This window comes from Phalacrocorax aristotelis, chromosome 3, assembly GCF_949628215.1.
Source record: "Phalacrocorax aristotelis chromosome 3, bGulAri2.1, whole genome shotgun sequence".
Lineage (NCBI taxonomy): Eukaryota > Metazoa > Chordata > Aves > Suliformes > Phalacrocoracidae > Phalacrocorax > Phalacrocorax aristotelis.
The window spans coordinates 38,790,978-38,817,755 of NC_134278.1; the positions used below are offsets into that span (position 1 = coordinate 38,790,978).

At 38.6% G+C, this 26,778-nt stretch overlaps 1 protein-coding gene across 1 annotated transcript in view; it reads right to left on the reverse strand.

The window, feature by feature from the left end:
• The window catches only part of ME1 (malic enzyme 1), a 184,057-nt gene that overhangs the window by 64,061 nt on the left and 93,218 nt on the right, over positions 1 to 26,778 (reverse strand). The window contains exon 6 of the mRNA XM_075087175.1: positions 15,434 to 15,537. Within this exon, the coding sequence (XP_074943276.1) occupies positions 15,434 to 15,537 (104 nt within the window). The remainder of the gene's footprint in view (positions 1 to 15,433; positions 15,538 to 26,778) is intronic.

Sequence of the window (26,778 nt, forward strand, 5' to 3'; positions counted from 1 at the left end):
GACTTTCAAAACCTAACTAAGGTCTATACCATATTAGGGGAAAAGAAATGCAGTTGGTCATTCTGTCATCATTTGCTAGATCAGGAATGTTTAAATCCACGAAATCTGGCATTTACTTTTTTGTTTTCCCCTGTCTTCTCTATTCTTAATCCCCAGCATTGCTGTGATAGAAGTTGAAGTCACTTAGTTGTGGCGTAGTTTGTTCACTCACAGTGGTCCCTACAGTCAGCATTCTCAGCTATCATTTAATAGCACAAAAAGTATAACCCACCAGTGGTCCTCTCACACAGCACATGGAAGAGCAAAGCATACAAAAAAGAAACATCAAATTTTGCCCCGCAGAGGAACATCTCCTCTAGCCCTACCACATCCTCCACAGTCATGCCTGTGTTAAGAGTCTCAGAGTGACACCTCCGAGCTGCACTACACTGGACTTAGTTACCTAACAGCTAAATGAGAAAAAAAAAACCCAAACATTAAGCTTATTATAAATGAAGAAACACAGGTTCCTGTCAATGTGATATTTAAAATCTTCAACCACAGGCACAATCTGAAGCCAAGCATCAGGTGCTTAAAGGAAGAGTGTCCCTAGCACAGGTCGTAGTTAAGTTTACAACTGCTATAAACTGAGCGACATCTCACATTGATAAAAAGCAATCTAAGCCAAGTCTATTTTTCTATCAACAGCACTGCTCAAGACTTCAAAATTATACGTAGCACTGTCTTGCCTTATAACTGACAAGTGGGTAGCATGCTAGCACTTGTCTTCTGCCTCCTGCTTCTCCCAAAAGTCAGTCCCTTTTATTTTCGTAACACTGTACTACAAAAAATTGCCTAAAATTATGAGCATTTTCTTTTTTAATTAACATAATTACAGTAAAATAGGAATTGCTTTCCATTCCAGTCATTGTTCTCCAAAGGAGATATTTACTAATGTTTGTACATACACTGGCAACTCAGCTTCTTTGGGCCCATGTTAAAAACACCTACACATCCATATTTGACTTCTAAAATTGGACACCTGAGTGGAATTTGATACCCTCTCTAAAAAAATATTTCTTCCTTAGGGAATAAGCACAAGGTAGCCTTGGCCATTTCCATTAGAAAGATTCAACAGCTCCGAAGTCAGTTCTGTAACCCCAGAGAAGACAGGCAGTAGAAAACACCTAAAGCCTGTGCAGTTTAATTATTCTTCATTTTTCATTTTTATTTTCTATGTTATAGAACCAGGCATTTGTTTAAAAGTCTCTTCAAATTTTGATTATGTATTTATCACCTTTCTTCATTTATATCAGTGCAGTTATATAACTGAAACCCCATTAAAACACCTAGATGCAAACTGTAGTTTCCATGACACAAATACCAAGGCACAGCACATTACTTAAAACCCCCAGCCCTGTGAGCGGTATCAGTAAGTTTATCAGGCAAAAAAAGTAACTTAGGCGGGTTTTCCCTTTTTTGTTTTTTTCAATCACAGCAGGATTTCTAACAAAGAAAGAAGGCGAGATGACGAAAATCAGATAACATTCAAAACCTGTTATATAGTACAGTGTGGCAGTACTTACTGAACCTGAAACTAGTTTAGTGGTTGCCTTTGGAGTACAGACTATGCTCTTTGTCAAGTATCTGTTTTGTCCGTGTTCTGTGAAGTGGTTATTTGACATTGCCTCTGCTCCTTAAGCTAAACCTGCTGCCAACAAGCCTAAACTGAGAAAACACTATAGCCCCAGCAACCTTTTCAACTGCTTAAGTGCATATTAACTCCTTGTTCTCAACCATCTGACCTCCTGCTCCCAGAGTAGAAAAACCTGTTTTAGCACCTAATTCTAAACCAAACATATGTTGTGCAGATACTTGAGTCCTAGGAAACGCAGCCATTTCCTTGTCTTCTACTCTCAAGTTTTCTCTATAACATGCTTTTACAGCAATAGCTGCAATTACAAACTCCGCTATTCTGCTATTTTGTAATACAACAAAAGCCCAGCGAAGCTGAAGGATGGCTACAATACGTCCTATGGAGGAAGAGGTTTTCCACCAATGCTGAATATTTGCAGGAGGCACCTTGAGTTCAATGAGGGCGTATGGGGATTGACTCCAAGGAAAGTATGGCAGGATTTAAAAAAAAAACAACCAACAACTCACTGTAACAGGAATATTACTGAATATAATTTCAGGACAAAGTATGGCAATTTTTTTCCTCTGTGTGTGTGTAAGTCTCTTGGAAGGCTCATAAAAGTTAAAATAGCATTTTCTGGAGACCTGGGCAAACTCAAATGATTCTAAACAAACCTCTTTTATTATGCTGTAATGTTGCTATTCTTCATGCAAAAAATCTAGTGTGCCTCCATAGCATTTAATATATTTTTTAAAACAAAACAAGTAAGAAACACTACAGCATATTTTGATATTGATCATATTTATCTTTTAAAATTTCCCAATTTAATGTTTGTGTTTAATATTAAGGAAAAAAATATAATATTTAGCCGTACAAGAACCCTGTGACACTATTAAAAATGAAAATCGTATTCACACTAAACAAACTTGGCCCCAAGTCTAAATCAAAGGCCTTAAGAACACACTGTTCACTGCAGCCCTGTGTTTGACTTTTATTAACAATCCAATCTAGATTTCTTAATTTGTTTGTCAGCACCTCTGCTGAAAAAGCAAGTCTTATTTAAAAAAAACATGTATTACACACTCCCAGTGAATTAACAACAAAGCCACGGAGCCTTCCTTTTTCTCACCTCGGCCTCAGTTTTCCTTCCTGTGCCAAAGACCAGCATCAAAGCATACCTGCCGAGAGAGAGCTCAAAGGAGAAGGCACCTGGGACAAAAAGCAAAGTGGTGCCAGTTCTTATGTCCACAGACTGACTGCACAGGGGCTGCCTGCTCGGATGGTGGTGTCTGCTAATGCAGTCAAACAGCACAGCTGCAAGTAACTTGATTAATTGAGGTAGAAAGCTTGTTGAAAATGCACAGCGGATGCTATACGCTGTGATTCCCTTTTGTTTTGGATTTTTGGCAAACAAGTCACTCAAACGTCTTTAAGGTAGGGGCCTGCAGTATTTGAAGATGGTGCTGCGACCAGGTGAGGATACTTTGCAACTGGATCTGACATCAAGATCATACCCAGTACTGCTCGTGTACACTGTTTCAAAAACAGCCACCGCGCAACAACCAGCATACACTGGCATTTTAGCTAAGAGCAACAGATGAGCAGCTGGTTCCCATTCTGATTTGGAAAATATACTAAACCAGCTGCACCCAGTTCTCTTATCCTAAAAATACTGTTCTTTTAAAAATATTTTCCATATATAATTTACAGCTTCTGCGTTTTTCTGGCAAAGAAAAGAAAACAAACCTTAGCACTGTATTGTCTGGCTTAAGCTGAAAAATCACTCTTTTAATATGAATTTAGAATCATTAACAGAATTAATAAAGCACTTCTTTATAACTGTTATGACATTCTTAAATCAGCTGGTATAAATGTGAAGGATCAACGATTTAACTAGCGTTTTTTCCAGTATAAATTCAGTAGAATCACTGCAGTCCCACAGCTGAAGAAATGTAGTATTCCAGAAGTCAAACACATGCTCAGATCATAATAAATTTTTCAGAAGAAACAATCAATCAAAGCCTTTCTAATAATACCTCGATACTGTAAAAAGATCTCTCTCTAAATGTCTGGACCATTATGCCTGGCCACAGAAATAGACTCCATAGGTTTTCAGATTACTCTGGGGCTGACAAATGCAAAATCTCTAACAAGGCAGGCTTTCTATTCCGCATCTACTGAAAGAAGCAAAAAAAAAATTAAAAAATTAAAAAATTTAAAACTCCATTAATTTTAATGGTGCGGGATCAAAGGATATATAAGCAAGTGGACTTAAATATTATTGCTAAATTTGAAAATTGTCATAGTTCGTTAAAGCCTGTGCGATAAGAGATTACTGTGAGAATTGTAGTATTTCAGTGACTTGCACCACATGCGTTTTCTACCTTAAGTATGGAACCACAAGGCCAGATGACATCTAGGCAAAAAATAAGCTGGTTAAACATTTTCAAAGCTTGTACAGAACCTAAAATTAATACAGTATAAGTTTAATTATATGTGGCAGCTAATGGCTAATTAAAAGAGCAGTATTTTTTCCTCCATTTTTTATCAATATGCAGATTTGAAGACTCTTCTGATATTAATAACTATCACTACAACATTTCAGTTTATCTAACAGACACAAATAAGCTTGCTCCTATTCATATGTTTTGTAAAAGGAAAAATAACTCCCATGCATGTTTTCTAGATCAGAGCTCTATCCCAAGCAAGAGCAATGATTCCAAATATCTATTCCATTAAGTTAAAGAACTTAAAGGGAAAAAAATAGAAAGAAGGAAATTACTTTTAGCAGTAGGAATTAAACACAAAGCAATTATAATAAAATGTATTTCACAGTATCATTTAACTAAATATTTGCAGAAATAATACCTTCTATGATTCTATGATTCTAGAAAGAAGGCTTAATTTTTGCTAGCAGTATTTAACTCCGTTTTTATTAAAATCTGCATAGTTCATTTTCAGCAAACCCTGCCAGCAATCTCTTTCCAGTAGCCATTTAGGCTTGCTACAGACCAGCAAGTAGACGGACAATTAACTTTGATGGTAAAATCCACCAAATTCTGAAATAAAGTTAGCCAGTTAAGTGATACTTCTCTCGCTGTTTCCAAAGTATAATGTTTGAAACAGATAACTTTCTGGTTTTGTACTAAGCTAAACCCCATTTTTCAGAAGGAGAAATATCAAAGTAACACTGTGCTGGAGATAAAACAGTAAAGAATTTCCTTCTGCAAGAGCCAATGCAGGGAGAGCAGTAGGAATTCTTCCCCATAGTTCTTAGCAAGATCTAAAAGAGTAAGGGATTAGGAGAAAAAGACCTTTGAATCACTGAAAGCCCACTTTTTCAAAATTTGTTCCTTTTTTCTCTCATACACATCCCCAGTTACATAAAGATGACCTACCAGGTAACTATTATCTGCTTCCAGGGACACAATTAGCATCCTTTGGAATTCCAGAAATCCAGTGATTCAAATAAATTAACTTATAAAATCGCAAAGAGCTTTTATAATTAAACAAACACATTAGCTAAACAGATTACATGATATATTCAGACGTTGTTAGAACTGGCACCACCGTGGGCGTCAATGAAGTGTCAGTTAACCGCACTTACACATGGTAGGGGGTCTGAAGTGTCGTATTGCATTTTTCAGCCATTTCCAGGCTAATATTTTTTACAGTGGTGTATAAACACTAGTGATTGCTAACGCAGAAATAGATGTGTATCTGGAATTTCCAAAAACCATCAAAAATCCTTCTGATACCAAACACTGTCTCCTTACGTCTAGATTAAATAAAAAGACAATGAATCAGTAAAATAAATCTGTTGTATGATCTTGCAACTAAAAACAGCAGTCTTTAGCTCCTTTCAATTAAGCAAACTCTCAGTATGCCTTATTGGCATGAAACTGGTATAGAGAGAGTGCAGGATTAGGAGAGAGGCAGTTGTGAGCATTCAAAACAAGTCAAGTGCAAAACCTGCATGCAATCTCTAATTTTACCAAAACTATATCCATATGAGAAGTTGGTCAAGGATAGCTGTGTAGGTGGAAGGCTACCCCAAAGAATACTTATGGTTCTCCTCTATTTACTACAGTCTTCCTGTGCAGCTCTAGGAAGGTCACTCAGAGCCCCCGTTTGAAAGCCTTCAAGCACCGAGAGATACAGATAGACATTGGGGCTTGATAGAGATGCTCAAACACAGGAACCCAGTGCCATCCGAGACACTCCAGGGTAGCTACAGCATCTGCACAGAGCTGGCAGATATCATTGAGAATGTGTGAGACAACTAAGGTACCTGGACCAGCAGCTGGAGGCTGGATAGGGTAGGACACTGGACCCCTACGTGTAGGCCACTGTGTCCTGTCCAAGGTGTTGTGCCCAAGAAGACATCTAAATCCAATTTTGTCATAAAATGCTCCAGTTCGCATGTGTGAAAGGGGAAAGATTTTACTCTGCAACAGCTTTAAGGACAATAAAGAGGCTAGACTGATGGAGAATGCAGTGACAGACACTGGATATGTTTATTATACTGAAAAGACAAAGTCTGTAAATAGGACGTTCTTAGCATAGAAGATACTTCATTTAAGGTACTCTACTTTTTTTTTTAATGGATCATACTTACTGATACTGATAATGTATACAACTCCAGAATTCAGCTCTGACATGCTTTCTGATCCTAGTCCCAAATCACTGGCAGACAGCTCATATCACAAGATTTGCACAGCTGAAAGACTAATACGGCCATAATCTCAGAATAAGGTTAAATACTTCAGTTTTACAAGTCAGCATCTAAATCCATAGTGAAATCCACCAAAAGAGAAGTATCCTGATTTTCAAAAGTGCCATATGTCCACACTTCAGTAGGCTACATTGCTATGTAAGGACATATCACAGAATCACAGGTTGGAAGGGACCTCAGGGATCATCTAGTCCAACCTTTCTAGGAATGCAGATTCTAGGATGGACAGGAAAGACACTGAGTTTCCATTACAATTTTCTGGGAAGATGGTACAAAAACTTGCTTGTGAGCCCTTGATCCTAGCAAGTGCTCTGTCCTACAACAGTCTCAAGCAGCATGGATAATTAAATTCAAGGAATACTGTAGTTTGTCTAATCTGGGAGTGCAGTTTATTGTTTAATGTCACTATCAATTTTTAATATAGTGATGACACTGCTTACCAAAAACCTTTTGATACTCAGGTATGAAAAGATCTAAAATAATTTACTTCAGTTCTAGGATCCACGCCCATGGCAATGTATCTATTCTCTCATGTCAGATTTTGTTAAAAAAGGGTACAACTAAGGTGAAAAACAGTATAAAAATACAGTTATAAGGAAATTTGCAAGTATCTGACATATCAAACAGTGAGCCATGATGGGTAAGGTCACAAATACCACTTAGACTGAAATAAGTATTTTATATGAGCTTATATGCACTATACATTAGGATATGTCACCACAGACAAGTGATACACAAACACCACAGTAGCATCTGAAATTTAAAAGCATACCATATGAAAAACATGAGATGTCGGTACTATCATCTGTTTTCGTGAGCCTTGGGACAGAAACGGGTGAGGAAAAGGCCTATGCTGGGCTAGGGTTGCCCATGTCTTTGGGACAGAATAAATTCCCCTCAATGTCGCCTCTGGCTGCAGACACTACCATGGGATGAAGTTCCTCAGGGGCATGTCTTTGACATCCAAGGACATTGCCCCCTGAGCCAAATCAGTATAGCTGGGACACAAGATGCTAGTGAAAAAAGGTCCTTGCCTCCAGTTACAGCTCCCTAACCCATGTCAAAAGGTTTAAAAAATAGCAGATAACATTGATATCAAAACATTTAGTGTGTTACAATATTTTTTCCCCCCTTTTTGTATCATCTGAACCTTTTAGGGTCACTCATGTTGTCCATCATTAATGTCAATAGCAGGTCATGATTATATCTATTTCATCAGCAGAGATGCAGATTTACTCAGCAAATCAGCAAAGGAACTGAGAAGGTATCACTGACTCTCTTTTGGGAAAAACTAAGCAAGACAGTCTTTCTAGAAGAGCCTGTTACTTTTCCAGGTGCAAGTGATAAGGGATCATTTAAAAATAACTAAGACCAATGTATATGTCTATTCGCTGTGTAAATTCTAAACAAAAAAATAGAAAGTAGGTAACAGCCCAGATTATATAAAAAATGTATTTTCAAAATTATGCCTGCTGATTTACAGTTTTCTAGCATTTCTGTTCAGAATCAGGGCCAAATGAACAGAGACTCTGAAGATGCAATTCTTAAAGCATTTAATCTGCCAGTCACCTCTAATAACTTCCCTCTACCACACTCATGCACTTGTTCCAAATTCTCTGTCAGGTGTATGAATTATTATATTTTTAGCTTAGTGCAGTCAAATAATTTAAGAGTGATGCGTTAATAACTGAAAAGTTCTGTTTTATTGCTAAATCAGCCAGTGGCAAAACATCCAAATGATGAATAGGTTATGTCAGTGATATTTACTAATGGCTTATTATTTGTAGGCAACCAGCAATGTTTATAAACCATAGCAGACATAAACCAAGGGAAATACTCTTATGATACATTACACAACTGCATTGCTCCAGACAATTGACATTTAGTTGGTGGTGGTTTTAAGGTCCCACCAAACTTATGGGGAAGCTCTTAAACATTTTGGATCTGGCCAAGTCGTGCGCCCTCCTGAGCAGTCAATCAGTCGTTCTTAACTAAAATGCCCCACCAGTCCCTGGGTCTGCAGCAATGACCCCACTATATATATTCTGTGACAGTAACAAGCAGATTTAACTCTAAAAGTTGTACTCAAGTGGGAGATCAGGAAATTCAGACTACCAACTGTTTGATCTATGTCATCTACCAAGGGTGGTCAACAAACCATATGTTAAAAACTTCTTGTAACTGGCACAATATGCCTCAAAGGGTGCTGGGAAAGGAGAGACCCAAGTCCTTCCTAGGTGGGAGGTGACAGTGGCCCTCTCATGCAGGGCAGGACTGGTTTGGGCAGGGTAGGACATCTAGGCCAGTCCAAGAGGACACCACTGACTCTCGCCTCAGCCATATCTGCTGCCTCCTGCCCTCCTGCAGCAGGGCTTTACTTTACCAGCAAATCTCAGGCTACCAAAGTCCTGCTGCTGTTGGCATCCTGCAGCCCCAGCCTGCGAGCCGCAGCAGAGACACCCATGGGCACGGGCTGATCTGCTGTCGCAGGTCAGGAATATCAGGTAGGAGCAGGTGCAGTTCAGGTGGGATACTCTCAGCAAAGAACAGTAGTGGTGCTGTCTGGTAGAGGTGAAGGACCAGGGAGAGACGAAGCACTGAGGTACCCAATCCCATTAGCCAGACTGACAGTGAATGGAAGCTTTCCTGAGAGTTGAAATCTAGGTAGACGTAATTCTTCACTTGTAATGGGAGAGAGACATAGCTGGGATAAGAGGGGCAGATATTTTATTACATTCTGATGTGAACTGCAGCCAAAAATTTGTACTAGAGTTTCCAAAGGAAAAAAGTAAATTAAGAAACTGCTGCTTCTGATGGCCTGGAAAACGATTGTACTTCTGCAACAACAATATAAACCTTGTTAAAATATTACACTTGCACAAATTATTCAAATAAATCAACATTCACTACATTTACAAGATAGTTGCACCAGCTAACTTCTGTTGAGAATCCTGCCCACCATTTGCTGGAGCTATAAAAGAGGAAGGAAAGTAACTGAGATTACCCAGGCCTTTTCCATTTGAAAAATCCCTTCTTAAAATAGTTTGGAGAAGAAAAGCCTGAGAACAGCGTGTTCTTCCCTTGTTGGGTTTTGAATGACTGCAGGAAGTCTGGGACATAGCTGAGCATTATTAGAATATGGATACTTCTGATTCTGGAGCTCAGAATTGGTTTTGGTACAAAAGACATGTTAAAAATACTGAAAGTATTCTCCCACTCTCTCTATCTTGTCCCACAAAAACAAAACAATAGCCTTCCCCCTCATTGCTGTGTTTGAGAATCTCATTACTTTTTGTTTTCTTTAAGGGATGAATGAGGTTTTAGTTCTTCAAGGCTCCTCTGTTGTGCTGATCTTTGCTAAGAATTTTTCTAAGGTCTCGTATTACAAACAATAATAGGACTCTTCTTACAAATAAACTTGATGCGATTAGGGTCTGGCCATCCTGCTATGATTCTGCTTCACTGACAGATTTACTTTTTCTTATGCCGCTTACTGTGTCTGAAAATTTTGTGAAGCATATATTTGTAACACTTCCAGCAATCAGATATAATTTAACCACCAAATGAACCAGCAGTAAAGAGAAGAGGGGTACAAGTCACTAAGTAACGAAAAGAAATATTGCTTACTTATGTTGTTCTTTCTGTGATGCATTGTTTATAAGGATATTAATACCAGGAATGAATTAATTAATCTGCTTCCCCTTACCTAATGGAATATACAGAAGTAGATGCCTTCTACCCAGTCTTCTTTCCTCCATCTCAGAGTCCCCTGGATTTGGCAACTGAAGGAACAGCAAACGTGCACACGCATCCCATCTCAAAAAACATACTACTACAGCTAAGTTACTTCTCTTTTTCCCCTACATAGCAGGTGAGGACAATTCCAAGCAGGGTACCCCACCAAGCACCACAGCCTGGGGAAGGGTTCAGGGTTCCTTAACAAACTTCCTAGAGGTGGCATCGTCTATTGAGAATTTAAATATTGCAACTGATAATAGTTACAAGTCATAATGGCTAATCACTAAATTTAAAGATTTTCCTCAGGCAAACCATCACAGCTGCTTGAACTAGGGTAAAAAATAAACCCTGATTATCAAATTGTTTGAGTTTTCCTCTTCCACAACACTCTCCACTATCCAAAGTAATAACCCCTGTTTTAAAACCACAACAATTTAGAGTGTGAGGGCTTTTTTTAATAGGAAGACAACCTAAGGATCCTCCTGAATAGTTTTCTCCTGTCAGTATAAAAGCAAAGTCCACCTGGGAGTCTAGGTGGGCAAGGAAGCCTGAGCAGTTTCAGGAAGAACACAGACCCATTGTCTGGAAAGGAACCTCAGATGTAACCACAGGAAGGAACTGAGAGTAGGTTCAAAGACCAATTGTAACTGTAGTCAGGGCAGTGTATGGGCTTCTGCCCAAGGACCCGCCTTCCTCCCATTCTGCTGTCTGCAGTGATCTAGGAAGGTACTATTCACTGAATGGCGGAAGAAGCAGGTAGTCATAGACTTGAAAAATCTCCTCAAAGTACCTAAGTCCCACGGAGGGACAAAATCTCTAAACAGAAATATCTTCACCAAGCCTGCCATAGGAGGGAGTTGTTGCAGCAGTATTTCTTCCTGTGCGCTTTCTAACAGCCACTTTAACTTGAACAGCAGGGGAACATATAAGCACTATATAAGTCTTGGTCTTGCATTACTACAGTGCAAAAGAGGGCAGAGGCGCTGATGTTCTGGTACTCACAATCTGTGCTTGAACATACTGTCAGAACCATTGTGTGGTCCAACCACTTCCTTAATGATGCACAGATGTAAACACCTTCCATGTTGACTTCTTGATAGTATATTCTCTTGCCAAAAGTAAGGGGTGTTTGAATTAAGTAAGTTATTAACGAATTGAATTATATTCTAATGCAATCTAGTAAATGAAAACATCTCTTAAAATATTTGTGTATGTTTATTTTGTGGATATAGTACTTTTACAGTTGTTCTCAAAGTTAGATAAACCATACTTACCATAAAACACTGTTCTGAAGTAACTCATGATGTGAAATGAAACCCTGCTACCATCTGTGAATAATGTAATCAGGCAAATGAGGAATAATGACTACATCATGGTAATTTAGGAGAGAACATCCTGAATTACAACTGTCGGCAGCTTGGTTATAGCTCACAAACTTGAGAAAAGCACAACACATAGGAGCAGGGAAGGATTTAATTAAAATATGATTACTGAAGAGAACATAAACGACACACGATACTACTCTTCAAGGGTCCACCACTGTTATTTGCATCTTGAAGTGAAACTGAAAACTCACCATCACACATGCCCAGAGAGATAATTTCAGTGATATAGGGTTGCTTTCAGGCTTCACAAATCCATGGGGTTTAGCTTATAACAGAATTCCACCCAACTTTTTGGGGTTGCAGTAGGTGGTCAAGGAAATAACTTACAGGAATTACACCACATCCTTTCCATTTTCTGAAAGTTTCCTATCTGTTCACAGAGCAGAGGTAAAACTCAGTATTGTCCCTCCCCAGGGTACAGTGCCTTCCATTGGGGATGGTCTGCCGCAGAAAGCAGGTTGGTAGGATGCTGTTCTTCCCTATTCTGGCATTTTTTGAAGGAGTTCAGGGTGGAGTTATCTTTACCAGACTTGTGAAAATGAAGTGTCCTTCAAAATAAGGAAAAAATTTCCAGACCCTTTAAATCTACTTTTTGCATCAGAGAAGGAAATTCAAGTCCCTGTTATTAAAAGGTGCCTTTTTCCTCTCCCTTCATTTCTTGTTCCATCTCCATTCTACATATTTTCCCCTCAAGCGTTTCCATAATCCCTTCACTGTTGTACATGAATACCTCTTGGCCATTGATATATTTCTCTTTGCATCATTGCAGGCAAGTAGGGAAAAAATAGGAACTGGAATAAAAAGATAAGAGTTATTTCCTCTGCTTACACAGGAAGCCTTGGTTGACCAATACCAGCTACCAGAGTCTTGTTTAGCAATCCCTCCTCTCAGAGTTTCCTCTGTAAACATAGATATTTAAGAACAGCTTGTCATTTGGAAAAATTTACTTCTCTGCATAAAACGTTTTATGACCCATTTCTCCATAGGGCAGAAACTTAACAAATGTTTCTGAATTCCAGTTTGATTTATGTTCTTCAGTGATGAAGATAACTGTCCACTTTTTCTCATGTTATAAAACATTCTTTCCATTTAGAAGGAATATCCCCGTTCCCCTAAGTTGCCACACCAACACAAAAGCAAGAAACACCTGGTAATGTCCACAGAAATTATAGCACCTGCCCTCAGAGAGGGCAGCTGCTGGCACTGGTAATAAACAAACAGATAAGTGTGTACATATGTAAATAAATAAAAGCTTTTCACTGGATTTATGTCAACAGAAATCCAGATACTTCCCATATGCTTCTGCCTTCCCACATCTGGGAGAAATCACATTATACTAGTTCCATTCTGCCATGACAGCACACTGGATACTGTACCAAAAACTTTATTAATGGATGGTTTAAGTTGTGGGGTTTTGTTTTTTTAAATCCTGACTCTTTTGTAAATAATTTTGTTTCATAAGAAGAACTTTCTGGGGGTGAATAGCAGTGGAGGCTAAGGAGAGGAAAGTGTTGTAGTTGATGAAACTATACCTTCATATGACATGTTTTTTATAAAGCATTTTCTTTATCACACATCATGACATTGACTGTATAAAGGTGACGTTTCAACACGAAACACTATAAATGATGCTGCATCAGCTTATAAAAATCTAGATTTACAAAATTTATCATCCAAGATGTTGTGCATGTCTAGGTACATTCCCTGGAAGCCCATGAAAAGCCTGTACAAAGTGCACTGCCCTGTACAGATGCCTCCTCCTGCTTGTCCCAGGCAGTGCTGCTAAAACCTGGCCCTCGCTTCTTTTAGCCCTTGGCTTCCCTGGAGAATTATGAGGGTGAAAAGGATCTAAAATAGGTATCTAACATAGTTTTCCAACTTAAAAATATTTCTCATCACCTTAAAAGCCTGTCTTTAAATTTGGCTTATTAAAAATACATGACAGCCTTGTGCTTTACAATGTTCATGGTTGTGTATGTCTTGGAGATGAATACTCCATGGTACTGAAAACACGACAACAGATTTCCCAAGAACTTCTCCCATTCTCAGAACTGATTAGGCAATGCTAACTAAGAAAGCCTCTTCCGGAGTACTGTGGCAATAACTAACAACAAATATGACTACTCTAAAATGAAACAGACGAAACATGTATCTAAGATTAACAAAGCAAATACTCTCTCTATGAAACAGCCAGCAGAAGGGTATGAAAAGTAAAAAGGCGAAAAACATAAGAGAAACTTTCACAAGGAAAAGATAGCTAGCATTTAACCAAGGTATACGATTACCTAGTTCACCACAATGGCTGGCAAGGGAAAGTAATATACAATAACACAAATAATGACCTGCGTCTTTAACAGTCAGACGCACCACACCAGAATCAGCTGCAAGTGCTGAGTCTGCCAGCGGCACGCTGAACACAAATTTGAATTTAAGAACATATGAAATTATTGAGCAAATGGACTTGATTTTGACCTAACTATATCACTTTTCCCTTCACCTTAGTAAATGAGTATCATAATCAATATAGACGTCACACTACAGCCAAAACAATTCACAAGTAAACCACAAAAAGTTTGAATTATAATTTGTAAGTGCTCCACTTTAAACATAAAATAAATGACATTATTGTAGACCATGACAGATTTAGCTGAGAACGAAGTGATCTTTCAGAAGGTCAACCAAACACAAATTCTCCAAATTGCTCAAAATTATAGAGTTTTAAAGATGTTTAAGTAAAAAGAGCATGTCAACCAGACCTAAACATCGTTGAGATAATCTTCTGCTTGACTCTGATGATTTCCTTCAGTATGAACAACTGTGGTTCATTTTAAAGAAAGGGTAAGTTAGGGAATGCATGAAGTAGGAGATTCTCAAAATGTGGTCCATAGAGCAATTTCTAATGCTCCAAACCTTCTATTAGGAAGATGAAAACACATCAATTTTATCTGAAAGGGAATGCTCAGAAGAGGAGCAAACACATCACAGGGTAGAGCCAAACCAGCAACTTCCATATCAAGAACATGAACAAGGGAATGTCAGCCAACCGGGGGTGATGGGGAAGAGTATAGTAACACATGAAGGAATACATGCTTCAGGCATGGAAATTAATACTACCTGCTTACCCAAGTTACTTTTGCACAGGAACCAGGCCAGGAAGAACAGAGGCTGCACACGCCCAGGTAGGGTCCCAACATGGAGTCAAAATGCAGATGGGGCACAAGCCAAGACCGAGGAGCTGGAAAGTACTACCAGGTCCCACAGCTCAGCCCCAGCTTTGGGATGCAGATGCTGAAAACACATTCTGCTAAGGATCCTGGCACTTGGGCTATTTTAGGTATACACATTGAATGCAGGGCTAGAACTCCAAATATTTTAACAAACAAGGAAAATATGAGCAAATATGTTATTTGGCATGTGAGAAGAACTATTTTATGCATCATGGTCCAATAATAAATTTAACTGCTTTCTGTATAGGAAAAAAGAAGCAAGAGAAAGAGCTGGTCCACACCATGACATTTAAAACCAAAACACTGAAAGCTTAGTCCCATCGTGGTTTTGGTGGGGGCAGAGGCAGGGGTTGCCGAGTATGATAGCTCCTTTTAGGCTGCTGGCATCTCACGTATGAAATGACAGAGACAGAGAAAAGCACGTAGGCACAGTGCTAGGCACAGAAAATTATTAGGCAAATACTTAACAATCCAAAACTCCAAAAAGAAGATTGAAAAACTCTTTCACTCCTCTCAAGATGAATTTTACCACTCATGCAGTGAATTCATAAAGCTGCAATATTAAAGGCAAGTAGTTCAGGCAGTTATAAACTTATAAAATTCTATGCTCAGAATAAAAATTATCAGGAACCTAACAACTCTGTCTTCCTTTCATAAGCTACTGAACTTTATTTCTCCCAAGATGAAGCCCACAATGGAATTCACCAATGAATAGCACAGATATATCAAATACCTTGAAGTCACAGCTTCCATGAATTCATCAAGAAGATCATCATAGGCTTGACCTCTGATTCTCTTGTGCCTCAGCCCAATATACAACGGATCTTTCAGCAATGCCTGTTTAAAAAAAAAAGCGTTTGAACTATTACATGAGCAATTTACACTAGTATACTCTAAGTTAATGAGAAGGGGACAACAATACAGTGTTTGAGGATTAATCCAAGCATTTGAAGTGCATATCCATTTATCCACCTCTACATAAAGACTGAAGAAACACAACAAAGAGATTAAGGAAACATCCGTTTGTATCAAGGAAAAGGGATACCCTTTTCTCAAAGGAAGCGTATCGTTTCCAAGTGAGAAAGTAAAAGTTTTGTCCGGGAAGTCAGGTTTCAAAAGTATCTTTTAAAGCTTTAGTTAGTACTTTTCTCTTTTTCCTTTACATCCTGACAGTGCTGACATTTTAAAAAAGCCTTTTTCTTGACTTTTATCATCATGTTTCACAAATCTCTCCCAGAGCCCATCATTTCAACTGTGTTGATGAGGTGATGTTCAGAAAATGTGCTTTCTAAAATTCATTATGCCAAAACATAACCAAGCCTTTGACCTTTTCCTTCCAGCCTACTAGAAGGCCTTGGTTTGGTCTGATGTATTTCCAGATTATAACTTACAAGTTACTAAATGTATTCAGTGTGTTTTGCAATCACTTTTGACAGTTCACTCCAGCTACAGCACTTCTCCAGTCTCAACACTTCCACTGGCTCTCCCAGGAACTCTCATATAAAGACTTCCTTTGTTATTATTCACAGGCCTCTGAAAATGAATAAGCTTATTTCTCTGTTGTGACTAGTGTGCAGTCCTCCTACACGTGCCCAAAGAGCTTGCAGAATCAGTCAGGAGCTTGACTAAACATTATTCATCCAAAAACAATTTGCAAAACCAACACGGCGCAGAAACTTGTACAGCAGCTTTAATTAGGGAAACATTGTAAAGAAAAATACAGACCATCTCTCTTTCCAGGAGGGAGTGTTCAATGTACAACATTGACAAGGCTGGAAAGCCTGCCTAACCTGGTTCAGGCTGGGAATCGGAAATCTGATTTCTGTATTTTAGAAAAGTGCCTAAATTCCCTTCACAGTTTTTCTATGTTGTAGAACTGAAAAATCCTTTGGGTCACAAGCCCCAGTTGGAGACTGATTTAAATCAGTAAGAAACTTAAAGCCTTTGGTGGTATCCTGGCTCCCCTGAGAGCATCCTGATGCAGACCTACAGATAGAGATGTTTGTCTCTCCCTCACTTTTCTCTCCACTTCCATAATAAACGAAAGATATCAGATTAGAATCAATACAAAAATTCAACAGGATTAAAAGCTGATTTCTCTAAACTTGTTGCTAAATTCATCACCATTTCAAAACAGACTATTTCTAATACATTACTTACAGACTTTCAGAAGTTGTTAATTCAACTGTTTGAACCGGAGAACAAATAAAGCTCAAAATTAAAATTACTTTGTAAATGAAAGTGAAGTCATTACATTGTAAGCATTTTATTTGTTCCCTTCACCAATTCTATGTAGTGCTCATGTTTAAGTAGCATATTCTTTGGCTGAAATAATTTTCGCTATTTACATTATTCTAGGTATTCTAGCACAAAATCAAAATCATAATTATATACCTATTTCAGTTACTGCAGGAGAAACTGGCAAGAGCTTGATGTCAGGTATCTTCCAAAGTAATTTTCTCTTCTGTATGCCCTCTTTTTTTTATATAACCATTTCCAATTTTGTAGTCAAGAACTATTTCTGGAATAATTTTTTTCATTTCTATTTTGAATTGCCTAGTTATTTAAAATGACTTTAGGAAAATCTGACAAATCAAGGAAAATTTTATTTCTCTGGGAGATTAATTCACAGGAATTGCAAATGAACTGTTTAGCAATCTGAAATCTTTTAAGACAAGTTTGGAAACCCCATGGGAGTTGCCTCCTGCTTCCGACCAGACTAAGCATGCAAGGTTGGAAAGCAGAACTGCCCAGCAGCAGGAGCCTCTGTCAGGAGCATCATGGTAAGACTCAGAAAACGTAATCCCCTTTCTAAAATCCCATTGCTGCAGCTTTCCAGGCCGGTAGGCTTCGGCTACTCCATATCCTGTGCAAGCATACTGCATGCTCCATGGTCCAGTTCAGTTAAGTGACTTTCTAACTCCCATAACTCTTCTTCCTCAATTGATTTGCTCTTTTAACATACTTCCACAAGCTTTTAATTAAACAATGTCTGTTTTCTCATTTTGTAAAACAATGCTTAAAATGAAAAAAAAAAAAAAATTCTGTATCTTTGGTCACTTTATTTTTTAAATTCTGAAGACACGTTTCCAAAACACTTAGCGGCCAGACTGAGCCATGCTGATTCCTTCAAGAAGTCATCTTAAGTTGGGCAGTGATTCTGTGAAAGTTCAAAGGAAACAGGCATTCACAGTTATGCTGTTTAAAAAGTGCTAAACAAGTCACGGGTCTACCTTGAAACACAGGCTCTTATACTCCTTTTGCCACTTCTGCATCTTTCATGTCTGTGAGCATTTACATCTATAGCCAATGCTAAAACTCAGAACTTTGAAACAGCTCCACTTGTAAGACCACTACGTGAATTTATTCACATATCTTTGATGCCAAAATTTAATGTGGAATATTTAAAACAATTAACACAATGTTTCTGGGATACGTTTAAACTTCCAGCCTGGGAAGTCTCACAAGCAGAGACTACTAATTCAGCGACACATCTCTGATGAAAAGCTCAGCCAGTTATATACCCAGAGTTCAAAATTCCTTTACAGCTCAGTGCATTCTGCTTCACAAACGTTACAGTTTGACAAGAAATAGCCCCAAAAAGTTCCTTTATAGTCCTGTTTGGAACAACGTATGAAGAAACCCAGGGCAGAGGCAAAAGAATGAAACATTCAGCAAGTGAAAAGAACAGTGGTCACGTCTGAGCCCTGAGTGGCAAACCATTGTGGCCTGCTCCCTTTCCAAGGGGCACTGAAGAATGAATAAGCTGCTTAAGCACATTATCATCTTATTCAGGTCAACACCATGCAAACCAGGTCCGTGGTGGTTGCTATTTTTAGAGGGCTCACACATCTTGAGAGATTAACATTTGCTATCGACTATTTCATGGCTTTCAAAACAGATTACTGAAAAGAAAGTTCCATCCCACAATCGGGTATGTCAAGCTGACATGATGATTAGGTACTTTTCCTCAATGACTTGGGTTTCTTTTCTTCCCCCAGCTTGTTGTCAAAGCTTAAACTTTGTTTTGGGTTTTGTTTTGTTTTGTTTTTTTTTAAATTGAATACCCTTCAAAACATAACTCTGCTTTCTTTCAGGTTAGTGGGTTACGCATGTCAAATGATATCAAAAAAGTTGATGCGAGTTTGTTTTTAGATACGCTTACTCTAAAGCTAAAAAAAGTTCTAAAACATTCAGGTTTAGCAATGTGGTACATTCAAGCTTTAACAGAAAGAAGGTTTTACAAGAATAAAGGAATTAATTGAGGCTCTGGTACTGGAAACATCATGTAGATCTACTTAGAATTTGCTGTGTAAAATAACAGAGTTCTTTGAAGCACCACCTGAGCATATTAAAACTGTAATGACCTTTGGGGTTTTAAGAAAAAGGCAAGCCATTCATACCATCTACTTGTGCACACTTAGAGTAAAGAGATCAGCAAACCATTAAAGTTCAAGCAAGGCTTGAGCTGTGCACCTGGCCCTAATTTAGCTACAAAAGCCAAACCAGTGAGAAATAGAAAACTGCACACTTATAGATTTCATCAGTTGCGAATAAACATGCTGAAATGTCATCTATTCTCAAACTTGGCACCGCGACATTCCTTTGGAACAGATAAGTATTTTGGTGAATAGCTTCATGGAAAATTGGAGGTGAAGAACTGCAAGACATTGAGCCTTTCCCTTCACAAAGATGGCAGCAGAGATCGTCCAGAACCAATCAGTGGCACCTAAAAAATGTTTGGTGTACGGTAATGCTTCAGAGCAGCATCTCCTCCCACCATTAAAATGTCAAAACCCTCCAGTTCTACAATGGGAAATGATTTGTGTTAGAGCCACAGTTATAAAATTAAAGGAGAACTACATTTGTATGGAGCATCAGAAGCTTTAGGGCAAAAACATGCCACACGCCAGAAATTAAACACATTTCAGAGTATGATTGGTCCAACAGGGCACACAGTTACCAAGAAAACCAGGGGAATGATTGGAATGATTCTTCTTTTTCAAGTGTTAATATTTCTTATATTAACACTGTGAATTCCTTCTGTAAACTACTTCTTGGCTCAGTTTTCACAGGTTGGGGAAGGGCTAGTGAGCACAGGGGAATTTCTGTTCTCCAGGAAAGTCGGACATTTCAATTTTATTTTTTTTTCGGTTCCACAAGACTGAAATTTCACTCAATGTGAAACTTTTTCCAATAAAAGAGTTAGCCAGTCAGAAACAATGTCAACATTTTGGACTTCACTTCACGTTCTACCAATACTAATTACCCAGGAATCAATCTGCGTGAATGTAAATTTTTGGTTTGCAAGCAGTAACCTGCTGAATCACAATTTTCTGTCCTGCAAGAACTGCTTACAGCTGCAAAGTGTTTGTTTTTTATGGCATTAGGAAGAATGTATAAGATTTCCATTTAATTCGACTAGGACGCCTTTTTTTTCTTTGAATAAGCTTATTTTGAAGTCTGAAATACGGGATGATGCCCTTAAAATGTGTAACAGATTCTGTGATTCCAAACGACAACTGAATTTCGGATGTGCTGAATGCTGCAAGTAACACTGATGCTGATTGGGTTTGAGGGTGTAGAATACTTCGCAAAAAGAAGTTTCATAATTGGTGCTAAAGATTTTTTCAAAATTTTGTTTTCTTTGAACTACACTGGTCCCCTGACATACTAAGAAAAGATCATGGCCCCTTCTATCTAAACACTAGACACCTTTGTTGGCACATTTGCAAACTGCAAGGGGCCTCTTGCACAAGCAAAAAGGGGCCTCATCCTCTGTTTCTCTCCAAAAGAAGGCAACCTCATCTTTGGGAGTCTCACCTAGCACTTTATCTGGACATCACCAACAGACAGGTTCTGGCATACAGAACATCACATCACTTTGCACCTCAGTTCCCTCCAGGGGTTCCTCCATAGGAGATGATGTCACAAAAGATCCCAAAATAGGAGACAAAAAAATGGGTATCACCACGGGTCATTCTAAGTACAGGTAAAGGAAGAAAAACCTCACACATTAAATATGAGTTTAAAAAGTTGAGCCCATCTTTGCTAGACTTGCCAAACCCAAGTGGCTACCAGTACTTGAGAGACAAAGATATTGTGTATGCAGACAACAATTGTACTGTAGTTAATGTTTTCCCACCTGTAACCCTAAAAACTTCACTGAAAACTGTCCATTGTCTGTCCAGACAAAATTCTAGACCTGTGATAGTCAAGAATTTAAAAGATAACATATTCATAATGTTGCTTTGACATCAATCTTAAATACAGTGCTTGAAGGGAACAATTTCTGTGGAAAGAAATACTAGCAAAGAATATTATGAAGTTTTGAGGCAGTTGAAAATATAAATATTTATTAATACCCTGATGAAGCAATATCCTAATGTAACGGGAAAGAAGTTACAGTATTCCAAATTCTGTTTAAAATAATTTCAGATTCTGCTAAAAAAAGAGAGTGATCTTCTTTGATCTAGTGATCTAGTGATCTTCTAGTTTTGCACAGCTACACTAGACATTTTTAGTTATTTCTTCTTAAAGACAGGCCTGACTTATCCAATGCAACTTGTTCTTTCCTTTCATAAGGTTGTTTATCTGTCAGTTTGACAGTTTACATCCTTTGCTTGCCTTCTTCTGAGGAAGCTTACTCATTTCTTAACCTAAAGAGGAATTACCAGTTGTAGCTTTGACTGCGCACTGAACCTTGTTGCTTATATTCTCCTATGCATGCACAGTTTTACCCAGCTGAAAAACTGTCAGCTCCAGCAAACTTTAATTTAACAAGAAAATAAAAATCACTCTAATGACTGGAAAGAATGCTTCATGAAGGAAGCTTGTAACATGCCATGAAATTCCCACAGCCTGTCCCCAAGCAAGAGACTGCACAAAGCCAGGCTGTGCCAGGGACATTCTGTGGGCTGCTTCCGGCACATGTATGTGGCACAGAATAAAGGTCCCAGTGTGCGAGGGCTGCAGGTGGCCGGCGGGCTGTGTGCCGAGCGGTGCCATCCCTCCAGCCCTCTCGCACGGCACGCTCCGCCTGCATGCCTCCTTCCCTTGTCATGGGTACCAGAAGGGCTCTCCCAGCAAGTCAAACTCATTCCCTTGCATGAGCAGGCAGAGCTAAAGACCATTCAGCCCCCTAAGGACAACATCTACAAACATACATAAAACATACAAAATAGCGCAAGCTACATGAGCTGTTGTTAGCGAGGGAGCACCAAGTACAAAATCCAAAGAGAAGAAGTTGCTGCAGCATGAGGCAAGATGCACCTGATTTTTCAAGAGGCTGTTGTGCTTTCTGCTCTTCGAGTGACGCAACGCGTTGGTGTTTGTGTCCACGAGCCAGTCTGTGGAATCAAGTGATGGGTGAAAAGCTCAAGGGCTGCTGATGGTGCAGGGGTGGGTAGCAGTGTTGCCCTCTGGTTTGAATCTGTTAGGTATATCTGAGTCACTCTCTTAGCTTACCTCCAAAGTACTGGAAATTATAAAATACTTTTTTAGAAATCAAAAGTTTATCTCAGGAATTTTAGGTGTAATTCAGGATTTCCAAGCACCTGAAACTCAGCACCGTTACAGCCAGGTGCCCATCAATGATGCATATCCCTAAGGAAGTGCCTTTCGAGGCTGACTTTTCCATTCACAACAGCCTGGAATTCCCAGGGACACCTGAACTTCTCTTCTGGATTGGCTCTAAAACATTACACGTGACCCACAGTATAGCTACACTAACTGTGTATTCTGCCATACTTCATGTTGAATAGTTAAAATTAAATTCTTTTAAAGGGAATAACTTTTCAGACATCAGATGAATGGAACCTTTTTCAGAGAAGGTAGGCTTTTGTTCCGCCTGCTCAGCTTTCTGGTACACAGTGTAAGAGATTCAAACAAAAATGATCAAGCTTTTCCAACAAATTTCCACTGCTATTTAAAAAAATTCTTGCAGTAAATTAATGATAATCTAGCAAAAACTGCTCTGTATACCTTGTTTTTTATGGCAGTTTGAAATTAGGAAAGACCTGGGAGTACAGCTCAACAGTGAAGCGGACCCCAGACTACATCTTTGCTAGACAAAAGATAAAGTAAAAAAAAATTGTCTTTCCCTGAAATTTAAGTGCCATTGGAACTTTTTTCAGGTAGAACAGCTTACGTTGACTATTTACAACCAGCTTGACTTCTAAAAACTGTTGGAAGTAAGCATCATAGAACTGCCGTCACTGAATCTGCAGCACAAGCCATGCTCATAAGGAGAAAAGCAGATATTTTCCTCTGGACTGGATTAGATATTGCTTATGAAGGTACTGTAATTGAAGGAAAAAACCCTGCCTTCAAAGCTAGCAAATTAGTCTGTCGATTTTTCATACCAGAAAAATGAAAAGAGTTTTACTACTGTAAACATAAAATTGTGCAAAATCCTCTATTAACTGAACGTTACATTCAAGACCAAAATTCATGAAGTCCTTGTTTATAGCACTAGAGTTCTTTCCCTACTACCATGCTTGTGTACCACCACCACACAGATGCATCAGGTCTGTCTTTTAAATCTACATTTAACTTCTACACCAAGTAGCAGCTACTCCAGCAGGTCATTACTAAGGCACTTGATTGCTAGAAGGAAGGGGGAGGAGAAACAATTTCTACACTGGAATTTCCTTAATTTATACAAAAGAAAGAGTATAGAATGATCCATTTTCTATGTGACTTGTACCAATCTGAAAATAATGGCACGCTTTGTACAAACAGGGCACTGTCACTATGGGAGGAATACAGAGGCAGCTGCATTCCGGGGATGAGCACGAAGTGGCAACAAGCAACTACCTGTAGTAACACACTTCAGTAATTTCATTTCTTCTTTACTGAAAAACTCTTAAAAAATGTTGACTTTCCATCTCCCAACAGATGCCTGAAACTTTTGCAGGGAGAGCGAGAACAAAACCTTTCTGAAATTTTTATTTTATCCTTATTTATTGTTTGAAGGACCCTAGATAAATTTAAGTAAATTTCACCAGAGGTTTTCTAACTTTTCTTTCTCCTCATTATCATCTGACTATATCCTCCACAGACAGAAAATGGGATTGCATATAAATAGTTACAGGTATTATTTCAATGTCTATTTTCTGGTTGTGCTACTAAGCTGAAAAACTTTCCCAGTTCCTCAGCTGACAATCACCTTTTATAAATTAAATAAGAGAGAAAAAAAAACCAACAACCACTTCATCTCTCATGTAGTGACAGAAGGATGCTCTGAGCTGAGGAAGCCCTTAGAAGGAGTCACCAGTCCAAAATTCCCAACCAGCCATGAGAAAACTCCATTCTGGGCAATTCTGACAAGCAAGCCCTGAAGAGTGCTTAGTTTCACACTAACAGAGCTCAGGCAAAAGCCTGCTGCCTCCTTACAATTTTTTCTCTCTTTCTCAGACACAACACATTAGTCCCACTGAAAACTGCTTTCTGCCTCTTCCTCTTAGGAGGTTACAAATGATTTTGCAACAAAAGAGCATCACCACAATGCCTAAGGTGGTACGTACTGCTGCACTAATTCAGGCTAGTATGCAGCCCACGATCCACTGCCAGAACCGTACCTAGCAGAATTAGTAAGGAGATCAGAGAGGCCTAATTTGTTTTGTATTTTAAGGAAAATAAAATAAACAGCAAGATAAACACTCTGCATTATGTTTAACAGTCTCAGAGAACTCTTCTAATGTTAAATCTGTCTGCAGGGATAGGGACGATGCCAATTCCACAAATGCCTGTAATTTGAGTTGGAACTTGGAAGATGCTCAGAACCATGGTTTCGGAGCAACATTTCATCAGACGCAATTTTAGGATGCATAACTCTTTTACCCAGTAAAACTGAAAACAAATGGTTGTCTGCATGCCAGTGGCATTTCTTGAAAAACTTAATCATTTGCCTATTGAGAAAACAATAGTCCTGAAGAATCTGACATTGTTCAGGACTTCCACAGATTATGCTGCATATAATCATCAATATTTTAACATACAAATAATAATCAGAAAGCAAAGAAATCTGACAAGTTCCTTGTATTTTATTCATATAATTTTCAGGCCACCTAACAAGAAATCTCCTAAAACTCCTGACACCTACTTTCTATAAAAGCCTTTTGTGAATCCCAGGAAAAGGCTCAGACTAACCATTAAGCTTTCTACAGAACTAAGCTTCAACAGTCCCCATTCAGTTAACAACTGTCATTTCTTCTTCATGAACCACAGCAGCTACATGGCTAAATCTCAATCTGCATGTCCTGCCATACATCAAGAAACACTTAACTATACCCTCCATGCTACATTTTGAAATATAGCTGATGGATAATGGGAACTGGAAGCTATAGAAATAAATTACCACAACCAAACTTTCAAAGTTTATTGCTCTCAGAAAATATGAGGGAGGATGTGCTGGACCCTACTTGAGGGTCCAGCCGTAAGAGCTTATAATAAATCACAGGAGGTGGCCAACTAATGATATTTAAGAAGGGCCAAAATAGTGCCCTAAAAACAAGCCTAGCCTCAGTGAAACTTTCTTTTCTTTTCTTTCCTGGCAAAATTACCAGGAGTGTAGCTGTCTTAATAAATTATCTTCACCTCAATCAAGAGCATGACATTATATAGCTGCTTGAGGTGGTTCAACCACTTCGAAAAAAATCAAACTTTCCTACACCATTTCTGCAAAGCAACACACATCGCTCCCACTATTTTCACCCACTTACATTTCCAAATTTTGTCTGAATGCAAGGAGTCATCTCCAGCTTTCAAAACCAGACCAAAAAATGAGAAAAAAAAAAACCCAAACGAATCATCACCACCAAAGTGAATCAGAGAAAAGACATTCTTTTGAAGAGGACATCAGTGAAGTTTTGCTATTAAGTAATAATATTCAGAAGAATGACATCCTAAAAATTTTCCTCCATCTGGTAAATGACAAAGATAACATAAACTTAAAAAAAATCTTAAAGATCTCATTTTCATTCATCTTTAATATTCTGTTAATAAAAAGGATTTTGCTAATATTGTATCAGCTCACACATTCTGACAGCACACAAAGTGTGTCGAGTCCATTACATAACTGAACAGTACTTTAATGTATCAACAGATGCACCACTTACAAAACTGAAAATCTTGTTCTATGTTATCTGTACATCTCATTTCTATATCAACGGTTCTGATATTTCTTTTCTGTTTTTTTTTTTGTTGCTGTTCACATGTAACTATAAATCTCCATCACTCATTGCAGGTTCTTCTCAGTTCTATTAAATTTATGTCTATTTATTTCATTTACTTCCATAAGCTACTCCCACATGGTCCTTCACTGAAATATCTTTGACCCTGACATCCCTGTCTCCTGTGCTGACACTCAGCCATTTCTTTTCCTAGAGCCAAATGTGCTGGGCCTTTTCCTACATAAACAAGTCACATCAACAATGTCCCTTTGACTGACTGGAAATTATTAAACTGGTCTGGTGATATTATTTTGGCGCTGACATCTCACCTGTTGACTATATATCTGACCTAGCACCAGAAGAAAAAACTGAAAAGAAGTTCTGTGCACAAAGTAGGCCTGCTAGTGCAAGGCCAGCATTTTTAAGAGCACCTTTACAGTCCATAGGTGACACATTTTATCCCAGACACTAGGCCAACTTCTATGAAGGCACAAATGATGCATCTTATCCCACATTTTGCCATAATAGGTATATTTATGGCTCATTCCCTCTCTCGTCTTCTCCACTGCCTGTCAAATTGCTGAGGAGGCTGATAGCTAGCAGTTACTATTTCAGAAAGAATGGAAGCCAACCAAAACAAACACTATCTGTTGCTGTCTTCTGAGTATGAAGAGTTGGAAATGTCTAATGTATCTTGAAATAAAGTCTGCCATCAGTTTGGTCTATGGATATTCATGCACGCTCTCCAAAATAAGCATTTCCAGATATTCATTTCTGCCTTTTTTTATAGATCCCCTTGTGCTGAAAAGTGAAGTAAGAAGAAATGAAATGGACTGACAGAACTGCTGGTAACATTGGTAGGCAGCTCATTCTTTCTAATGTCAGCTGAAACTGAGACTGAAAT